Consider the following 20,202-nt stretch of genomic DNA (forward strand, 5'->3'; position numbering starts at 1 on the left):
TCAATATTGTTGAGTTATTGTTATTTGAAAATTGAGAGTTTGTCTTTATTTACTTTCTTTAATAAATTGTTAGTAAGCAATATCTAAACAAAGGAAAAGGTAAGATGGTGATCTTACATAGGAACCTCTATTAACTTTTTACATATTAGACAACATGATCATCATTCAAAATAAAATTTTCATTTAAGTAACTATTTTATATTATAAGATATATTTAACATCCAAGTGTGTATATATATATTTTCTAAGTAATTTAGAAAATGTGACCGAATCCCCGAATCTTTATGATTCGTTATTCGATTCGACTCATGATTCGGTACAAGGCCATTTGAATTCCTGATTTGACAACTACGCACCGAAGATTAAGGTCAATTGATTTATTAGTTGAGTGCATTTTATTGTTGAAGACATTTGACATCAAACTATTTTACTGGGGAGCTTCCGGGAACACTTGCAGAGCTGATCACTTTGAGGGAGTTGTAAGTTTCTTTTCCCTTTATGGGTGATTTTAATATTATTAAAATTAGTTACCCTTTTCCATATTCAGTGAATTATCAACTAATTAGTTTGAATAATGCAGTCTGATCAGTGGGAACCAATTTACTGGAAATATACCCAATTTCATTCAAAAATGGACAAATCTCAATAAATTGTGAGAGCTTGCCCTGTTTTGTTAGACTCAATTGTTGTTTAATTTTATAATATATTTTTTAGCATTTACGTTTCAATTTCTGTTATGCAGAGCGATTCAGGCTAGTGGTCTAGATGGTCCAATTCCTCCTAAGATTGCTTCTTTGACAAAAATGATGGACTTGTCAGTAAAACCTTCTAATTCCATGGCTTTTAACTACTTCACAATAGTGTATGGTTAATTTTGTTCTTTTCTTGCAGGAGAATTAGTGATTTAAATGGAATGGAATCAACTTTTCCACATCTTAATAATATGAAAAACATGAGTAGACTGTAAGTTGAATTGATTGCTTATGTAATAGTATATTTTACAGAATACATGAATGTGTTAATTGCTGACTTGAAGTAGCATGAATTTAATTGCATTGCAGGATATTGAGGAGTTGCAATATTATTGGACCCTTACCTACATCTCTTGGAGATTTGACAGAATTGACAACCTTGTTAGTAGATTTATCTCTTTCCCCTTGTCTAGTTGCATTTAAGCCGGTAACTTTCTATTTAAAGGTTTTTCCATAGTGATATGACAAATCAATTTAATCATTAAATATTTGTGAAGTTCATCACGGAGTGTTGATAGATGGTGTACATCGCTCTCCATTTGTGGATAATGCTCTTAAAAATAACCAAGCAAAACAATGGAGGCAACTAATCTGCTGTGATCATTTGAACATGACTATATAAACACTCCTAAGTTGGAAAAGTTACAAAAATATCACAGTTTTGTGAGAATTTAAGTCATTTTGAAAGCTTCTTATTTTTGAAAGCTTCGTATTTATTATCTCTCTTGCAGAGACCTCAGCTTCAACAAACTCAATGGAGAAATATCAAACAACTTTGGGACTAGTCTGCCAAATCTACGTTACATGTATGGATATTGATATTTTATACGATTTTTTTTTTTTTGGACAATTACACCAAGAGTCGCTACATTTTGCATTTTTTTATTATTTTGGTCCTTACACTTTTAATTAGCTCAATTTTTACTCTTAATTTTAAATTTTGTTTCAATTTAGTCCAATTGATAATGCCATGTGTTTTCTTTATAGAAATTATCACTACATTGGTTGAAGTTAACTTACTAAGTTAAACAAATTTATAATTTTGTCTTGAAAAGTATGACATGTCACTTATATGCACATTTTTCATTAAAAAATGCTGACAATTGTAATCAATTAGATTAAATTGAGGCAAAATCATAAATTCAAAGTCAAAATCGAGCTAATTGAAATTATGTGGACCAAAATGACACAAAAACCAAGATACATGGACTATCAGCATAATTTGCCTATTTTTTTTTAAGTTGTAGTTGCTGTAAACATAAATTTCAGAACATAAACCTTACACTTTGGATCATTTACCATGTGTATTATCAAGAGATCAAGACAAAATGACATACCTGAATCCATTGATGAACGGTTAAACGGAAGCGTCTGATTGTCAATAAAACCTTAATATTGACTTTGTTAGAGCCTTCTAATCCTTTCCCTTATGTACCTTATGTTTCTCCTTGAGAGGATTTAGAAAAACAAAACAGTATTCTTGTTTTTTTTCACTCTTGGGAAGGAATAGGGACCATAACCTTTTAAAGGTTGTAATTGATTTTCATAACTGAAAGGTAATGAAAACCAATAAATTACCATTATTGGTTTCATAACTGAAAGGTAATAAAAACTAATAAATTAACCATTATTATTATTGGTTTTAAAACTGAAAGGTAATGAAAACCAACTTTAACCCATATGTTTTAATTTCTATTTCTGCCCCTCATAGAAATAGAAATTATACAACTAGTATCTACACATTAGGTCCATAACACATATATACCCTTAAGCCTATTAACTAAATTGAATCACTTAAATTGTAGGCTTCTTATAAATGATAACACCACATTTAATTATGTGGTCCCATTGAGACATTATCTAACAATCTCCCACTGGACCACATATGTATCCTGAAAAATGTGCTTAACTTTAGTGAGCTCAGAAATTTGTTATCATAACTTGAGGGTATCCAAACAATCTTGTCCATTAACTATATTAATATAGGATCAAAGCGGTCTTCGTTACATTAATCGTAACTCGACCCACCAATGGTCACGTATACGAATACAGCTAAATGACATAGATCAATCATGGATGCGTAGCATGGAAATTACATGTGATGTGATCCATACATGCCTATTTCCAACTGGTCCTACTTAACTTTATTGAGATCAATACTTCACAGTACGTAACAGAGTGTAATAAACTGAATACCTCATTTCTGCAGAAATTAATCTAATTACATAGATAAAACTCAAGGCTGACATAAAGCAGTAATATAAATTCAAACTCCCACTAAACCAGAATGTTCTCAAATAGAAAAACACCCATATGAGCAGTGTGCTCATGAAAGACCTTGGGTGGTAGTTTCTTCGTAAGTGGATCCGCTATCATGGAGTTTGTCCCAATGTGTTCTATGGAAATCTGTCCACTCTGCACTCTTTCTTTTACAACTAGGAACTTGATATCAATATGCTTTGATTTTGTCGAGCTCCTGTTGTTATTGGAATATAAAACTGCAGACTTATTGTCACAATATATCTTAAGTGGTCTTTCAGTGCCTTCCAAAATACGCAACCCAGTGACAAAATTCCGCAGCCATATCCCTTGGTTTGATGCCTCATAACATGCTACAAACTCTGCAGCCATGGTGGATGAAGCTATGAGCGTCTGCTTTGCAGACCTCCAAGAAATTGCTCCGCCAGCTAACAGATAAATATAGCCTGATGTGGATTTCCTACTGTCTTGGCATCCAGCAAAATCGGAGTCGGAATATCCAATGACCTCTAACTTATCCGATCTCCTATATGTGAGCATATATTCATTTGTTCTCTGTAAATATCGCATAACACGCTTGACTGCTTTCCAATGATCCATGCCAGGATTACTTAAATATCTGCCTAACATGCCAACTATAAACGCAATATCCGGACGCGTACATACTTGAGCATACATTAGACTCCCTACAGCTGAGGCATAAGGAATCTTCTGCATTTCTTGAATTTCAAGACTGTTCTTCGGGCATTGGCTGAGACTAAACTTGTCTCCCTTAGCAACCGGGGTTTCACCTGATTTACAATTTTGCATGCCAAATCTAATGAGTATTTTTTCGATATAGCTCCTTTGTGATAATCCCAGAATACCCCGAGAACGATCTCGGAGTATTTCGATTCCTAATACAAAGGAAGCATCACCAAGATCTTTAATTTCAAAATTCTTAGATAGAAATCTTTTGGTGTCATGCAATAAGTTTATATCGTTTGTGGCAAGCAATATGTCGTCAACATATAAAACCAAAAATATGTGTTTACTCCCACTGAACTTGTGATACACACATTCATCAACAACGTTAGTTTCAAAACCATACGAAGTGAGAACTTGATGAAATTTGAAGTACCACTGACGAGAAGCTTGTTTGAGTCCATAGATGGATTTAGTCAATTTGCAAACCATATTCTTTGGGTCTCCTGACACAAAATTTTCTGGCTGCACCATATAAATTGTTTCTTTAATGTCACCATTAAGAAAAGCTGTTTTGACATCCATCTGATGCAACTCAAGATCAAAATATGCAACAAGCGCCATAATTGTCCTAAAAGAATCTTTCGAAGAAACTGAAGTAAAGTCAATTCCTTCTTTTTGAGTAAAGCCTTTGGCTACAAGACGTGCCTTATACCTCTCCACATTACCATTTGAATCCCTTTTGGTTTTAAATATCCATTTACAACCTACGGGCTTCGCACCAACTGGTAATGAGACAAGTTCCCAAACTTTATTGTCTTGCATAGACTTATATTCTTCATTCATGGCTTCTATCCACTTATGAGAGTTGGAACTTTCCATGGCTTGACGAAAGTTGATTGGATCATCTTTCGACATTCCATTTTCTACCTTATGTTCCTGGAGATATACAATATAATCATCTGAAAATGCAAATCTCCTTTCTCTGGTGGATCGCCTTAATGGCACAGATTCTTGAGGTTGATCTTGAATGGGGGTTTGAACTATATTATCTTGAACAACATTGTCTGGTTGAGGATCCGAAATTACTTCTCGAGCAATGACAGGTATAGGAACCTGTGTTTGGTCAAAAGTAGTAGTAGGAAGTGGGATTACTCCTGCTTCCTCCTCAAAGACAATGTCTCTAACTGGATTTCTCCCCCCAAACTCAACATCCTCAAAAAATGTTGCAATTCCCGTCTCAAATATTGACCTATTTGTGGGATCATAAAACTTGTAACCCCGTGATCGTTCGGCATAGCCAATAAAGTAGCTGCTAATGGTTTTAGAGTCCAATTTTTGTTCATGAGGTTTATAAGGCCTCGCCTCAACAGGATAACCTTTTAAACAATTATGCTCACATTAAGTTACCAAACAGATAATCTCTAAATAAATTAATTTAATAACAACATCTCAAGATACCTAGCACAACATTAATACCAAGCCTTTGGGCAGTGATATTAACTGTAAGTGGTATTCTTGTTGTAATGATCAAACATTGACAATAAGTTATGTCAAATAACAAATATATCTTTTGATGGATTTATTATTCACATTAGGTTTCCTTGACAATTGGCACATGTTTATCACCACAAAATGTGTGTGTAATTCTGCCAAGTATTAATCATGTCTTTGGATTGATAAATACCCGCATGAGATACACAGACATGAACTTCAAAACATTCCATATAAAATAATCAAGACAAGAGAGATCACTTTTGTGACATCTTGTTTGAATTGACTTATATTTAGAACATTAGAAAATTAAATTTCTGTAGACGTTGTATGAAATTACATTAAATTTAAAGATTTCTAAATTTGTTACCCCGTATATGTTATATAATCTGCAGCAATCCCAATTATATACATATATATATATATATATATATATATAAATACATGATGTTCACCATTTGAAAAATGAGCCACCCATCCGAATTATGTTCCATTTCCAGAAAACAAAACAGAATTTGCAGCAGAGGGAAAAACAGAAATACAAAAAACAGAATCTGATTCCAAGAAACTAAATAGGATGAATAAAAGCATATCTATTCTGATGATACACATGATATAACCGCTCTGATACCACTTGTAAACATAAATTTCAGAACATAAACCTTACACTTTGGATCATTTACCATGTGTATTATCAAGAGATCAAGACAAAATGACATACCTGAATCCATTGATGAACGGTTAAACGGAAGCGTCTGATTGTCAATAAAACCTTAATATTGACTTTGTTAGAGCCTTCTAATCCTTTCCCTTATGTGCCTTATGTTTCTCCTTGAGAGGATTTAGAAAAACAAAACAGTATTCTTGTTTTTTTTCACTCTTGGGAAGGAATAGGGACCATAACCTTTTAAAGGTTGTAATTGGTTTTCATAACTGAAAGGTAATGAAAACCAATAAATTACCATTATTGGTTTCATAACTGAAAGGTAATAAAAACTAATAAATTAACCATTATTATTATTGGTTTTAAAACTGAAATGTAATGAAAACCAACTTTAACCCATATGTTTTAATTTCTATTTCTGCCCCTCATAGAAATAGAAATTATACAACTAGTATCTACACATTAGGTCCATAACACATATATACCCTTAAGCCTATTAACTAAATTGAATCACTTAAATTGTAGGCTTCTTATAAATGATAACACCACATTTAATTATGTGGTCCCATTGAGACATTATCTAACAGTTGCTACTTTTCACTTGTTGATTGGTACTATTCAAGTTGGATGACGAGCAACATAAATTATTCCAATGAGATATTGAAGTAGAGAACCAACCAATGGCCCAAAGCAACCAAAGCACCCTTAGAAAGTAGCAAATTAGATTAATCAAGTGCTAAACCTTCGAAGATATCTATCTCAAATAAGATAAATAAAAGCTAAGCTAAATGGTCAAAGGAGAGGAATATGTATAGTAGTTTAAATTTCATGGGCCAAAAGTAGGATTCCATTTTACGATGTCTAGCCGGGATTTAAATTTCAATGAGATAATATTTGAGTTTGAGGATGTACGTATCAAGTTTTCTCTTTTTGAAATGCTTAAATTAGTGTCATTGCTATATATTTGTGCAAGATTGTTGGTTTTGCTAAAAAAGAAAAGAAAAAAGAGAGAGACTAAATCAGTGATATTGATGTTGTTTAGTTATCTAACTGGGAACTTCCTAAGTGGACCTGTGCCTAATTGGATACTGAATCGTGAAACATACAGGTAAGTTAGCTAAAACCACAGTTTTGTACCAAGTTATCTTTTAAAACTATAGCTTTATTACGTAATATTTATTTCTTCTCATCCTGTCCTCAAAAAATGAATTCTAATTGTACTTATAATTCAGCAAAAGAAACATTGTTGACTCTACTAGATCATTTCAAAACAAAAGGATTGGATTTTATCCCCTATCCTATTACCCGTAGCAATGTCAGGTTGTGTCGACTCGGGTACTTCAGCAAAGCTGAAGATTCCATGCAACATATATCATCATCTAAAATGCATGAAATATAATTCCTATGTTGTGTGACATTCAAGCATACGATAAATCATTGTGTGAATTTTGCATGCAGTGATCTTTCATATAACAACTTTAGCTCTGGGCCTCTGGGTTGTCACCTGAATAATGTGTAAGAAAACTCAATTTATCATTGCAATAATTTAAAAATCTCTCGTGTCGCCGACTAAACTCTTCACCATATGATTTTTTTTATAGGAACTTGTTTGCAAGCTCTTCAAACGGTAATCCGTCGCAAGTTTCTAAACCTCTGTAAGATTCTTGATCATAATATTTTTGCTGATTTCATAATCTATTTGAATATTGCTTCAGTTTCATTCTTTGTTAAATCAATTAAATTATCATATGATATGATGTTGACTAGTTCATGAACTCACAATGTTTTTGCCAGTGGAATTGTGTCATGCTTGCAAGACGTTCAATGCGTACAAAGTAAGATAAATATTGTTGTTTTCTTTACATTTCTATTTTGGTGTAATTGCTCTGAATAATTTATACTGCTATTAACTAGAAATAAAAATTGTTGGAGCGTGCATTCATACACAAGACATCCACTTGACTTCAGATGAATATGGAGAAACAACAAAATCCTAAAAAGTAGATGTTGTACATGGTGAACGTACAAATTCTATATATAATATATATTTTTATATCTATAGGTATTATGTATCACAAGTACAAAATCTCACAAATACTACTAAATTGTCAACCGACAGTGCATATTGTGGAAGATAAAGTTTCCAAAATATCTTACTAATAAAGTTACCAATATATCTTATTTATATCTTTCTTTGGACAATTTAAAATCTTGACATACACAAAAAATAATCTGTGTCATGTTAAACTTGTGGCGGCCATGTGAACATCATACTCTCTCTCTCTCTCTCTCTCTCTCTCTCTCTCTCTCTCATTTTTGAAGGAAAGGTTAGACACATTAAGGGGATATAAGATTCCCATTTCCAATGAGTCGCTAGATACTGTTCTAGCTATGATGTGTTTGTACTATGTCGGTCATGTGTTGCTATCCTCGGTAGTTTCTCCAATGCATCAACCAAATGTCCAAATTAAGAAATCTCTATATAAATTTAACTTATATCCTCAGATCTATTTCTTGGAGTATTAAAGAAGTGTAGTTGTCTGACATGGTGAAGAAAAAAAAGATTGTATAAATTAATAAATATATAAATCTATAGGAGATGATTTGAAATGTTCGCTAAACTACAAAAGTTAATAGTTGAAGTTTTTTTTTTTGTTTCTCCTTTTTTTTTCTCTTAATTTATGGATACTTGTAATCAGTGGCGAACCGAATAAATTAAATGAGAAGGGACACTTATCAATTATAACATTGAAAATTTTTATAAAAATATTTTACATAAATTTTTACGATTGACTTCAAAAAGATAAAAGAAAAAAAAACTGATTAATGTTATTTGTAACTAGTGTATCATGGACAACATAAAAAAGTCATGGATATAGGGAGTGTTTGGTGGGGCTTTTTTGAGCCAATTTATGGCTTCTGACTTTTAAAAAGTTATTTTGTACTGTTTGGCTAAACTTATTTCAAACAGTTTCTGATTCTAACAACTTATTTTAAGTCAAAAAAGCTGATTTTGAAAAGCTGCTCACCCCTTGCTTCTGATTATCAGCTTCTGCTGTGGACATGTTAATTCACGATTATATTCTTAGATTTTTTTATTTTTTATTTTTTTAAAAATAGAAAAAGACTCAAATGGATTATAGAATATTATTATTATTTTTTATGAGAAATGTAGACAAATAGTGAATAATAAAAAATAAAAGTTAATTGAAAAAGCTACTTCACAGTTTATTTAACAAACACTACTCAGCAACTTAAATTTATAATCCAACAGTTACACCAAACAGATTAACAGCTTCTGATTAAAGTCATAATCTATAATCTGTTAAGCTATAATCTATAATCTATTTAACAGCTACACCAAACAGCATCATAATTTTTAAAATAAATTATATAATAATAAAGTAATTTTTTATACAAAATTTGAGTAAAATATAATAGTAATAACATGTCATCATTGACATGTGATATCATTAACCAACAGTAAAGAAACACATGGAGGATGAACCCTACATGTCAAATGTAACTAATAATCCACTAATTTCATATCTTCATTGAGATTAATTATGTTTGCATGTCAATAATGATAGACATCACCATTATATTGAAATTTTCATAAATAATAATATGACTTATCATAGTCTCTTTATTTTCAATCAAAACAACCATTATTGTTATTATAATTTAAAAAATGTCATTGACATTTCTCTCTAAATAATATTTTTATAATTTTTTTTCATTTAAAACACTTTCTTTATGTTTGCCAAAAAAAAAAAAAAAAAAATTCAAAACCCAGGGGGGCATGTGACTTCCCTAGACCCTCTTTACCTCTGCCACTGCTTGTAATTCAATCGAAAGATTATTGAACAAAAACTTTGATAGTTACTGTGTCTTGCTTTTAGTTGCAGGAACCTTCTACTTGAGTGGCGTTTCTTACTAAAAAAATGCGATTCTTTGCTCCCAAGTAAGAAAATCGTAAGAAACTTGCTCCTATTGAGAAAGAAACTCGCTTCAAACTGAATAGAAACCTATCAAACATATAAATCTCATAGAAACAAAAGAAACACAACTCAAACTCATTCTAGTTTCTATTTATAAAATATTTATTTATACTCAATAAAGACAATTTGTAAGTTGACGTGAATCTCTTATATATTTATTCATATTTTAATACATATATTACAACTATAAGCAGTAAACAATAATTGTTAGAATATTTTTATAATTTTAATAAATAATATATACACACTCCCATAGCCGCTTCCAACCTAAGAAAATTCTATATGCCCTTGCTTCTCCTCCTGTCCCTCCTTCATGCAACTAAGGTCTTGCTTCATCATTGCGGTCTGGATATGTCATGCTATCTACTAATACTGACAAAAAAAAAAAAAAAAAAAATTAAAAAGAAATATAAATCTCAAACATATAAATCTCATAGAAACAAAAGAAACACAACTCAAACTCATTCTAGTTTCTATTTATAAAATATTTATTTATACTCAATAAAGACAATTTGCTTCCAACCTAAGAAAATTCTATATGCCCTTGCTTCTCCTCCTGTCCCTCCTTCATGCAACTAAGGTCTTGCTTGATCATTGCGGTCTGGATATGTCATGCTATCTACTAACACTGACAAAAAAAAAAAAAAAAAATTAAAAAGAAATTAAGTTTGTATATTCATATCTTAGTTATCGGTATTCATTGCAGTTCAACAAATTTTGCTCAAAAACTTGAAATGATTTTTCATGATGATGATAGAATTGAAATTCAGCTATACAGTTGCTTGTCGAGTCTCTTGTGGACCAGAGGTCCTACAACCAAAATTATGGTGCTTAAAGCTTTCATGTGTGTAAAAACATGTTTGTCATAGATAATTTCTTATTTTTCTGATCAAAATTATCTCGCTTCTAGAGCTTTTGTAGATGAATATATGATTTAGACACTGGAAATTTTTTTTAGGCTAATGCCAAGCCATTTGAAGCTGAAAATATGATGTCGGCATTTTATCTAGAATGTGCATCACAATGGGTGCCTTAAGGGTGAGGTATGACATAGCAATGCATTGATAGTCTTACTAAAATTAAAGTATATCTCAAACTGAATTTGTGACTACTGATGTTGGGGTAGATAGGGAAAGGTGTTTGTTAGGCTTCTTTTTTATTTGTGTTTTATTTCTTGTAGGTTAGGTTTTGGACCTAATCTACTCCTTTCAGACTCCATCTAATAGGGACTAAATTGGATGTATTTTTTTACTCATCCTAGTAACACAAATAGTGCACCGAACAAACAACCATCTTGTCTGTGTCTTTTTTGTGCGTTCTTTCTATGTCTCTAGAGTTTTTATTTTTTTTCTTCAATTCGTCTACTTTCTAATCTTTTTATTTTTACTTTTACCTACATTTAATGATGGATAGTATTGTTATACTTTGTGTCAGATCGGTCTTCCTTTTATATAAATTGTGGTGGAAAAGGAACTTCTACTAGAAGGGCCAACTATGAAGATGATTTGGATTCAGGTGGGCCTGCACAGTTTGTCCAACATGGAAGTAGTTGGGCATCTAGTAGCACTGGTCGCTTCTTGGATGAAAATAGATCTGATTCCTTTATAGTGAAAACTACATCAAGGCTCTCTATGAGAAATTTCGAGTTGTATATGGATGCACGACTTTCTCCTATATCTCTGACTTATTATGGGCTTTGTCTGCTAAATGGAAATTACACTGTACAACTTCACTTTGCAGAGATCATGTTTACTGATGACAAAACATATAGCAGCCTTGGAAGGCGTATATTTGATATTTACATTCAGGTGATTTTAGCACCCATATAACTATTGTAGAAAATTGATTTTCATGTGATTTAGAATTTTAGTTTTCATTAATGCTCGGACACCATTTGATATTTTTCATATTTTATGAAGGCTTACCAAAGCAAAATCATGACCTTCTAAAGAAATTGTTGCAGGGAAAGCTTAAGCTTAAGAATTTTAACATTGAGAAAGCAGCAGGTGGGGTTAATAAGGAAACCATACAAACATTTACTACAGTTGTGACTAATAGTACATTGGAGATCCGCCTGTATTGGGCGGGTCAAGGGACAACTGGTATCCCTATGAGAGGAGTATATGGTCCTCTGATTTCAGCTATTTCTGTGTTCAACCTTGGTAAGCTGTCCTCATTCGAACTCTATGTTTCTTGTGTTAATGATTGGGAGTCGAGACACCAAATGTATTCAAATTTCTTTTTCCTGTGTTAGGCTTTTATTTCTATTAAGAAAATCGATATAATATGTGCGTAAGCTAGCCTGAACATCTGGTTATCCAAAAAAAAAAAAAAGAAAATCAATATTGATGTTGCAAGGCCTATTTCTGCTTCTATTTTCATTTTCTTTTCAAATGTTTGGGACATTAAAAAATACCTAAATTCACAGTAAAATAAGTATGATTTTGGTGATTACTCTCTTCCTTTCATAATGAATTACAAACATTCATAGTTATGTTATTTTTGGAGTATTAGTCTCTAGAAATAGTTAAGCAAATCATAGTACAACTTTTCTTCCTTTTTCTTTAAAAAAAAAAAAAAAAATTATTCATGGTCTCTTGTGATATTCTGTCAATTAGACAAATTATTATTATTATTATTTTTGGTTAGGCAAAATTTATTAGAAAAGTTGCATGAAAATGATGTCATGTAGGAATCGACTTTTTAAAATTATAGAGTTGATAACCTCATTATTGTTTTTTATTTATGTCATCTCACACTGAATCATAAAATTTAAAGTAGGTATTCAATTGGGCACAGTTTCAAAGGTTTTAAGGGATTTCATTAGCAAACAATTGTTTTATTTTGATGAGAGGTTCCAACATATTTTCATGTACATTAAAACAGTAAAAAATACAGTTTAGTGTTAAATAGGATGCAAGCTAAAATGGTTTTGCATGTCTTTTGTAAAACAATTTTTAATATTGATCAATTCATTTATTTCAAGTGTTACAAATTATCAATTTATTCATTTATTATCAATTAATTGTGTTCAAATGTTATGCAGATCATGTATCAAAAAATGAAAACATATCTGTGGGTGCTGTGGTTGGGATCGTGGCTGCTGTAGCTTTTGTTATCATCTTGCTTCTAGTTATTCTTTGGTGGAGAGGCTACCTACTACGTAAAGATACAATGGAACATGGTATTTGCAAACCTTAAAATTGTAGAAAAATTCAATTCTCTTACAATCCTCATTTTCATATTTATTATGAGCGCTACGCGATATTATATTCATGTCATAATGTGTCTCAATTTCTTAAAAAATATTTTATTGTTCAAAATTTTGTTTAGATATCAAACTGTTTAACATACAATACAAGGCATGGCTTCGTTCGAAATTTTGGCATGCGAAGTGCAGATATTCACTTTGTGGATCAGGTGTTTAAATCTTTCTTACCTAACTTGGTTTCTTCCACAGATCTAAAGGGTCTTGACTTGCAGACTGGTTCATTTACCTTGCGGCAACTTAAAGTTGCCACAAACAATTTTGATGTCGCTAATAAGATTGGAGAAGGTGGTTTTGGTTCTGTATACCAGGTACTCTACACATGGATTACTTAAACTATCATAATAATGCATGTCGTTCCATAAAAAAAAAAATCCTTCTAATGTACATTTTATCTTAAATTTTAGGGACGTTTGCCAGAAGGGACTATAATCGCTGTAAAGAAGCTTTCTTCCAAATCGAAGCAAGGAAATCGTGAGTTTCTGAATGAAATAGGAATGATTTCTGCTCTGCAACACCCGCATCTTGTAAAGTTGTACGGATGTTGTGTTGAAGGAAATCAATTGCTGCTAGTATATGAGTACATGGAAAATAATAGCCTTGCTCATGCCTTGTTTGGTAAACTTCAAAGCTTTACGCAACTGCTTTGCATGCACACATATATTTAAGCATGTATGATTTAACTGACTAGTACTTCTATATGGGTTGTTCATTTTGTGATTTGAAGGCTTAAAAGAGTGCCAGTTGAAATTGGATTGGGCAACAAGGTACAGGATCTGCATTGGTATTGCTAAAGGTTTGGCTTACCTCCATGAAGAATCAAGATTTAAGATTGTTCACAGAGACATCAAGGCCACTAATGTGCTGCTTGATAAGAATCTCAACCCTAAGATTTCCGACTTTGGTCTAGCCAAACTTAATGAAGAAGATGATACCCATATAAGCACTAGAATAGCTGGAACATAGTGAGTCCCGCTTCACATTCACATTCATTATCATTATTTTCATAGTTTTCGTTGTTTCATTCCCCCCCCCCCCTCCCCCTTTTTTTTTGTTATTATTATTTTTTTTGCATTATTACTGTTCATAATTACACCGACCTTTACCATGGGTAGCCTTACGGAAATAAAGTCAAGCTATCATGTTTTTAACTAAATTAGAATGAATATGACAACATTTCATTCATATAGCAAATGTGATGTGATCATTGTGAATATGCAGTGGATATATGGCACCTGAATATGCAATGCGTGGTTACTTGACTGACAAAGCAGACGTTTATAGTTTTGGAATTGTTGCATTGGAAATTGTCAGTGGGAGAAATAACACTAGCAATAGGCAAAAGGAAGACTCACTTTATCTTCTTGATTGGGTATGTTGAACACCTTCCTTTCTTGCTCTTCTTGTTACACCTACATCCCCTTTTTATTTATCCAATTGAGCTTGATTTTGGGCCAAAAAAGTAAAAGAAAAAAAATCAAAATGCTACTAATTGGAACTCTATAACATGAGATTGATTCTTTTGTGAAATAACAGATAACAATGGTCAAAACTAGAGGAGCGTAATTTATGGCATACACTTCTAATTGACGCAACGTAACATTGAAAATCTTAAACAAGTTTGCATGTGAACCCAATTTTTTATTTTTTTTTATAATATACTAATACAGATCTCTATGAAGTTCTCAATTTCCTTTGAAGCAAAAAAATCTTGTTCAAATCAAAATTCATGGATATAAATACTTGAATTCAATGGTAGCAATGTGTTTCTTTCGCTGTAGGCACTTGAGTTAAATGAGAAAGGGAAATTGATGGAGCTAGTGGATCCGAAGTTGGGACCAGACTTCGTCGAAAAAGAGGTCATTGTGATGATTAATATAGCTCTTCTGTGCACAAATGTTACACCAACAATTAGACCTACTATGTCTTCAGTTGTGAGCATGCTCGAAGGCAGAGTTGTCATTGAGGAGTCGGTTTCAGATTCAACTGTTTTTAGTCACAAGATGACGCCCAAGGGAATGATGGCCGATCTGGAACGTAGCCATGAAACAGACACGAATGACAGCTTAGTTGAAATGCCATTGACTGCTTCTTCTACTTCTAATACTGATCCCTACCCACTCAATTCAAGTTCTGATTATTGGGCAAACAGAGAATAGAAAAATGGTACAAATTGTCTTGGTTGGTTTTCACTTCAATATTGTCCTTGCAAAATAACAGTGTGCATTTTGTTTCTTTCCTTTTTCTTTTTGGAATATCTTTACAACAGATGAATGCTTAGTACATCTAGAGAATTGTTCAAATATTTGTGTTGCAAAATGCGTATATACATACATATATATATTTAAAACCGTGAGTTTGAAATATATTGGAAAATCCTACATCCTCTGTCCCAAAATAATGGTCCCTTTTGGGAATCTAATTTTTTTTGATAGTACAATTATTGCACTTTAAAAAAATTTAATTTTTCAAAATTACCTTTTCGATAGTACATTTTTTAAAAATATTAATGTCATAATTGTACTTTTTATACTGTTTATTAATTTAAAAGAAGGGTAAAATAGGAAATTTATATTATTTTTGTACTTGATTTTTGAAGAGAGACTAATATTTTGAAATAATGAAAAATGAAATAAGGAGCTAATATTTTGAGACGGAGGGAGTATGTTTTATGCAGTTTTGGCCTTTCAGATGTTTTCTTAACCAGAAATTGAACTTTTATTGTATTATAATTAGCCTTTTGTGGAGGAATGGTCAAGGCAGTCGAGTGTGTGACGTTATTCTTGAGTGGCCAAGTTGAGAGGTTTGAAGCCTTGTAATCCCTATTTTGCATTGTAGATTTGATTTTTTTTCTCCTCCGTGGATATAAGCATATTGTCGACCATAGATATTGTGTTTTGTGTGTTTATTTTTTATTTACTTATTTTCTTTACTGTTTTATGAATTGGAACTTGCATAACAAATGTTACGTATTTTAATAAGATAAATTATAAATACACCTATTGACATTGGTTAAAAATACAGATTCGTACATTACGTTTGAGAAATTACATCTCATTCTTTGATATAACTACTAATTATTAATAAATAAAACAACTTGGAGCGTCCAAGTTCAACCAAATTCCAAATTATGAAAATAGTAAGCTGATTGTCTCTAGTGTTTCGAAAGCGAACTAGGCAGTTTAGTTGAGTGTGACCCTATGAGCCAACTGTGAGACTTATTTGGATAATTTCAAGGGTTGTTTGGGGTGTCCTAAATAAGTGTATTTTTTATTTTTTTGGACTAAAAAGTTAAGGAAAAAAATATGGATGTTTGGCTTAACTTTTTGACTTTTCATGAAAAAATGTGTAACAAAAAATTGTAAAAATTGATTTGTAGAGGAAAATTAGCATTGAGAATTGTGCAACTGTAATTGTTGACTTTTGGTGAATAATGTTAACTTTTTAACTTTTTGAGTAACTTTTTAATTTTTTAACTTTTCCTAAACATGCCAAACTTAACCTTAATATTCTCTTCTAAACCCTTATATGTAAATCATCAATGACAAGACTTGCATTGATTTAATAACCGCAGTTATAATAGAGTAATATTATAAACACTTTCTTATCAATTCATAAATTATTTAAATTATTATTTTGTTATTAAGATTTATTTTATACATATATATTATATTACATAAATTTAATTTTTACCACACAATCATCCATCTAAAAAATTCTAGATGAATAAATTTGGAGTCAGAATTTCTTATTTAACAGAATTAAGATAAAAAAATGAATTTAATAATTATTTTCCTATACAATAATAAAATTACTTAAATTATTAATTGAAACATGTTTCTAACATTATTAAAAACTATTAATTGACTTGATGATTTATTAATAAAATGAGCAATTTGTTATGAAATTAGAAATCTCAGGGGTGGAATGTAATTTTCAGAATCACATGGGACGATTTGTATTTTAATTAAACTTTAGGAGGTGTATTTGTAATTTACCCTTTATAAAAATTTCACTGATGTGTAATTTTTAATAAATATAATTTGGAGAATGTACTATATATTTTTTAAGGGATTTTCATTGATAAGTCCAATTTAGAAGTGTTTTAACCCAAAAAGTCTATGAAGGAATTTTTTAACCCATTTAGTCCCATGTATGTATAGTTTTATTCCATAAAGTCCATTTTTTTTATTTACACTATTTTTTTGGACACTTATGCCCTTATATTCAATTTTGATACCTTTATAAATATTTTTTGAACGATTAGCAATTTAATGATGTAAACATTAATATTTTAAAATTCACATTGGTAGGAATGTAAAATTGGCCCGTGGGCGGCCCAAAACCTGCCCGCGAGCTGGGGCGCGCCCTTCCCGTTGACAATGTGAATATTCACATTGACATATTAACATTCACATTAACAGGAGTGTAAAATTGGCCCGCGTCCCGTGGCAGTGCGAAACCCGCTCGCGGCCCATGGGCGGCCCCGGTCCGGCCCATTGATAATGTGCATATTCACATTGACATGTTAACATTCATATTGATAAGAGTATAAAATTGGCTCGCGGCCCATGCGCGGCCAAAAGCCCGCCCTCGGCTCGGGGAGGGCACGGCCCGGCCCGTTGACAATGTGAATATTCACATTGACATGTTAACATTCACATTGATAGGAGTGTAAAATTAGCCCGCGCCTCGTGGCTGCCCAAAACCCGCCCACGGCCCGTGGGCGGCCCGGGGCAGGCCCAGCCCGGCCTGTTGACAATGTGAATATTCACATTGTCATGTTAACATTCACATTGATAAGAGTATAAAATTAGCCAGCAGCCCATGGCGGGCCCGACCCGGCCCGGCCAGTTGACAATGTGAATATTCACATTGACATGTTAACATTCACATTAACAGGAGTGTAAAATTGGCCCCCGTCCCGTGGCGGCGCGAAACCCACCCGCGACCCATGGGCGGCCCGGTCCGGCCCATTGACAATGTGAATATTCACATTGACATGTTAACATTCACATTGATAAGAGTATAAAATTGGTCTGCGGCCCATGGGCAGCAAAAAGCCCGCTCGCGGCCCGGGGGCGGGCCCGGCCCGTTGACAATGTGAATATTCACATTGACATGTTAACATTCACATTGATACAAATGTAAAATTGGCCCACAGCCCGTGGGCGGCCCGAAGCCCGACCGAAGCCCGAGGCGGGCTTGGCCCGACCCGTGACAATGTGAATATTCACATTGACATGTTAACATTCACATTGATAGGAGTGTAAAATTAGCCCGCGCCCCGTGGCTGCCCGAAACCCGCCCATGGCCCGTGGGCGGCCCGGGGCGGGCCCGGCCCGGCCTGTAGACAATGTAAATATTCACATTACCATGTTAACATTCACATTGATAAGAGTGTAAAATTGGCCCGTGATCCGTGGGCAGCCCGAAGCCCGACCTCGGGCCGAGGCGGGCTCGGCCCGTTGGCAATGTGAATATTCACATTGACATGTTAACATTCACATTGATAGGAGTGTAAAATTGGCCCGCAGCCCGTGGGCGGCCCGAATCCAGATCGCAGCCCGAGGCGGGCTTGGCCGACCCGTGACAATGTGAATATTCACATTGACATGTTAACATTAACATTGATGAGAGTGTAAAATTTGTCCACTGCCCGAAGCTCGCCTGCGGCTCGCGGTAAGCCCGGACCCAAACCTGGGCCGCCCATGGGACGCGAGTCAATTTTACACTCTTATCAATGTGAATGTTAACATATCAATGTGAATATTCACATTGTCAACAGGCCGGGCCAGGCCCGCCTCGGGCCGCCCACGGGCCGTGGGCGGGTTTCGGGCAACCACGGGGCACGGGTTAATGTTACACACTTATTAATGTAAATGTTAACATGTCAATGTGAATATTCACGTTGTCAACGGGCCGGGACCGCCTCAGCCCGGGGCCGGGCTTCGGGCTGCCCACGGGTCACGGGCCAATTTTACCCTGTTATCAATGTTAATGTTAATATGTCAATGTGAATATTCACATTGTCAACGGGTCGGGCTGGGCCCGCCCTGGGCAGCAGGCGGGCTTCGGGCCGCCCACGGGCCACGAGCCAATTTTACACTCCTATCAATGTGAATGTTAATATGTCAATGTGAATATTCACATTGTCAACGGGCCAGGCCGAGCCGAGCTCGCCCCGGGCCACCCACGGACTTCGGGCCGCCCATGGGACGCGAGTCAATTTTACACTCTTATCAATGTGAATGTTAACATGTCAATGTGAATATTCACATTGTCAACGGGCCGGGCCCGACCCGGCCTAGGCTTCGGGCTGCCCACGGGTGACGTGCTAATTTTACACTCTTATCAATGTTAATGTTAATATGTCAATGTGAATATTCACATTATGAACGGGCCGGCCCAGGCCCGCTCCGGGCGGTGGACTGGCTTCGGGCTGCCCACGGGCCGCGGGCCAATTTTACACTCCTATTAATGTGAATGTTAACTTGTCAATGTGAATATTCACATTATCAACGGGCCGGGCCGGGCCAGGCCAGGCATATTTTTTTAGTCTGTGGGCCACCCGGCCCGACTCGAATTTTTCCGGGCACCCACGAGGATCGACATGGGCCGGGCCTCTACACATTGACGATATGAACATTTACATTGAGGATGTGAACAATCACATTAGGGGTATTTTGGTAATTATGTCACCCATAGGACTTATTGAAATATAAGAAAATAATGTGAACTAAATGGAACATAAGTAGATGAAAACAGTATTTTGGTCTTCTTATCTCAAATTGGACCTAATGGAATAGTCAAAAAGATTATGGGTTGGATGGAATAAAACTCTTAGAAAATGGATTTATCAAAAAAGCTCCCATTTTTCAAAAACAAATATATGGTTAAAATTATCTATTTGATTTATTTTTTTATTATTTTTATGACTAATTTATATACAGAGAATTATAAACTGATTGGATTAAATTATTAAAATGATAATGTAATGGCTCCACAAAACTAAACTGGACAATCTAAACATATAATATAAAATTAGTCATAAAAATAATAAAAAAATAAATCAAAATA

The 20,202-nt window shown here is 33.9% G+C and overlaps 1 protein-coding gene across 3 annotated transcripts in view; it reads left to right on the top strand.

Annotated features, from left to right (window-relative positions):
- LOC145795380 (putative LRR receptor-like serine/threonine-protein kinase At1g07650) overlaps positions 1-15,471 on the top strand; it is a 54,192-nt gene extending 38,721 nt beyond the window's left edge. For 2 of the 3 annotated variants that reach the window (XM_082879564.1, XM_082879565.1), the window contains 18 exons: positions 408-479; positions 581-652; positions 743-814; positions 892-963; positions 1,062-1,133; positions 1,484-1,558; positions 6,896-6,961; positions 7,312-7,368; positions 7,455-7,508; positions 7,648-7,688; positions 11,289-11,662; positions 11,818-12,016; positions 12,901-13,038; positions 13,315-13,433; positions 13,530-13,740; positions 13,850-14,087; positions 14,344-14,494; positions 14,904-15,471. In XM_082879564.1, coding sequence (XP_082735690.1) covers positions 408-479; positions 581-652; positions 743-814; positions 892-963; positions 1,062-1,133; positions 1,484-1,558; positions 6,896-6,961; positions 7,312-7,368; positions 7,455-7,508; positions 7,648-7,688; positions 11,289-11,662; positions 11,818-12,016; positions 12,901-13,038; positions 13,315-13,433; positions 13,530-13,740; positions 13,850-14,087; positions 14,344-14,494; positions 14,904-15,281 — 2,461 coding nt within the window. In that variant the 3' untranslated portion in view covers positions 15,282-15,471. The remainder of the gene's footprint in view (positions 1-407; positions 480-580; positions 653-742; positions 815-891; positions 964-1,061; positions 1,134-1,483; positions 1,559-6,895; positions 6,962-7,311; positions 7,369-7,454; positions 7,509-7,647; positions 7,689-11,288; positions 11,663-11,817; positions 12,017-12,900; positions 13,039-13,314; positions 13,434-13,529; positions 13,741-13,849; positions 14,088-14,343; positions 14,495-14,903) is intronic. The other variant, XM_082879566.1, reaches the window with a different exon arrangement.
- Positions 15,472-20,202: the final 4,731 nt, after the last annotated feature.

This window comes from Camellia sinensis, chromosome 7, assembly GCF_055761805.1.
Source record: "Camellia sinensis isolate YWXY chromosome 7, ASM5576180v1, whole genome shotgun sequence".
Taxonomy (NCBI): domain Eukaryota; kingdom Viridiplantae; phylum Streptophyta; class Magnoliopsida; order Ericales; family Theaceae; genus Camellia; species Camellia sinensis.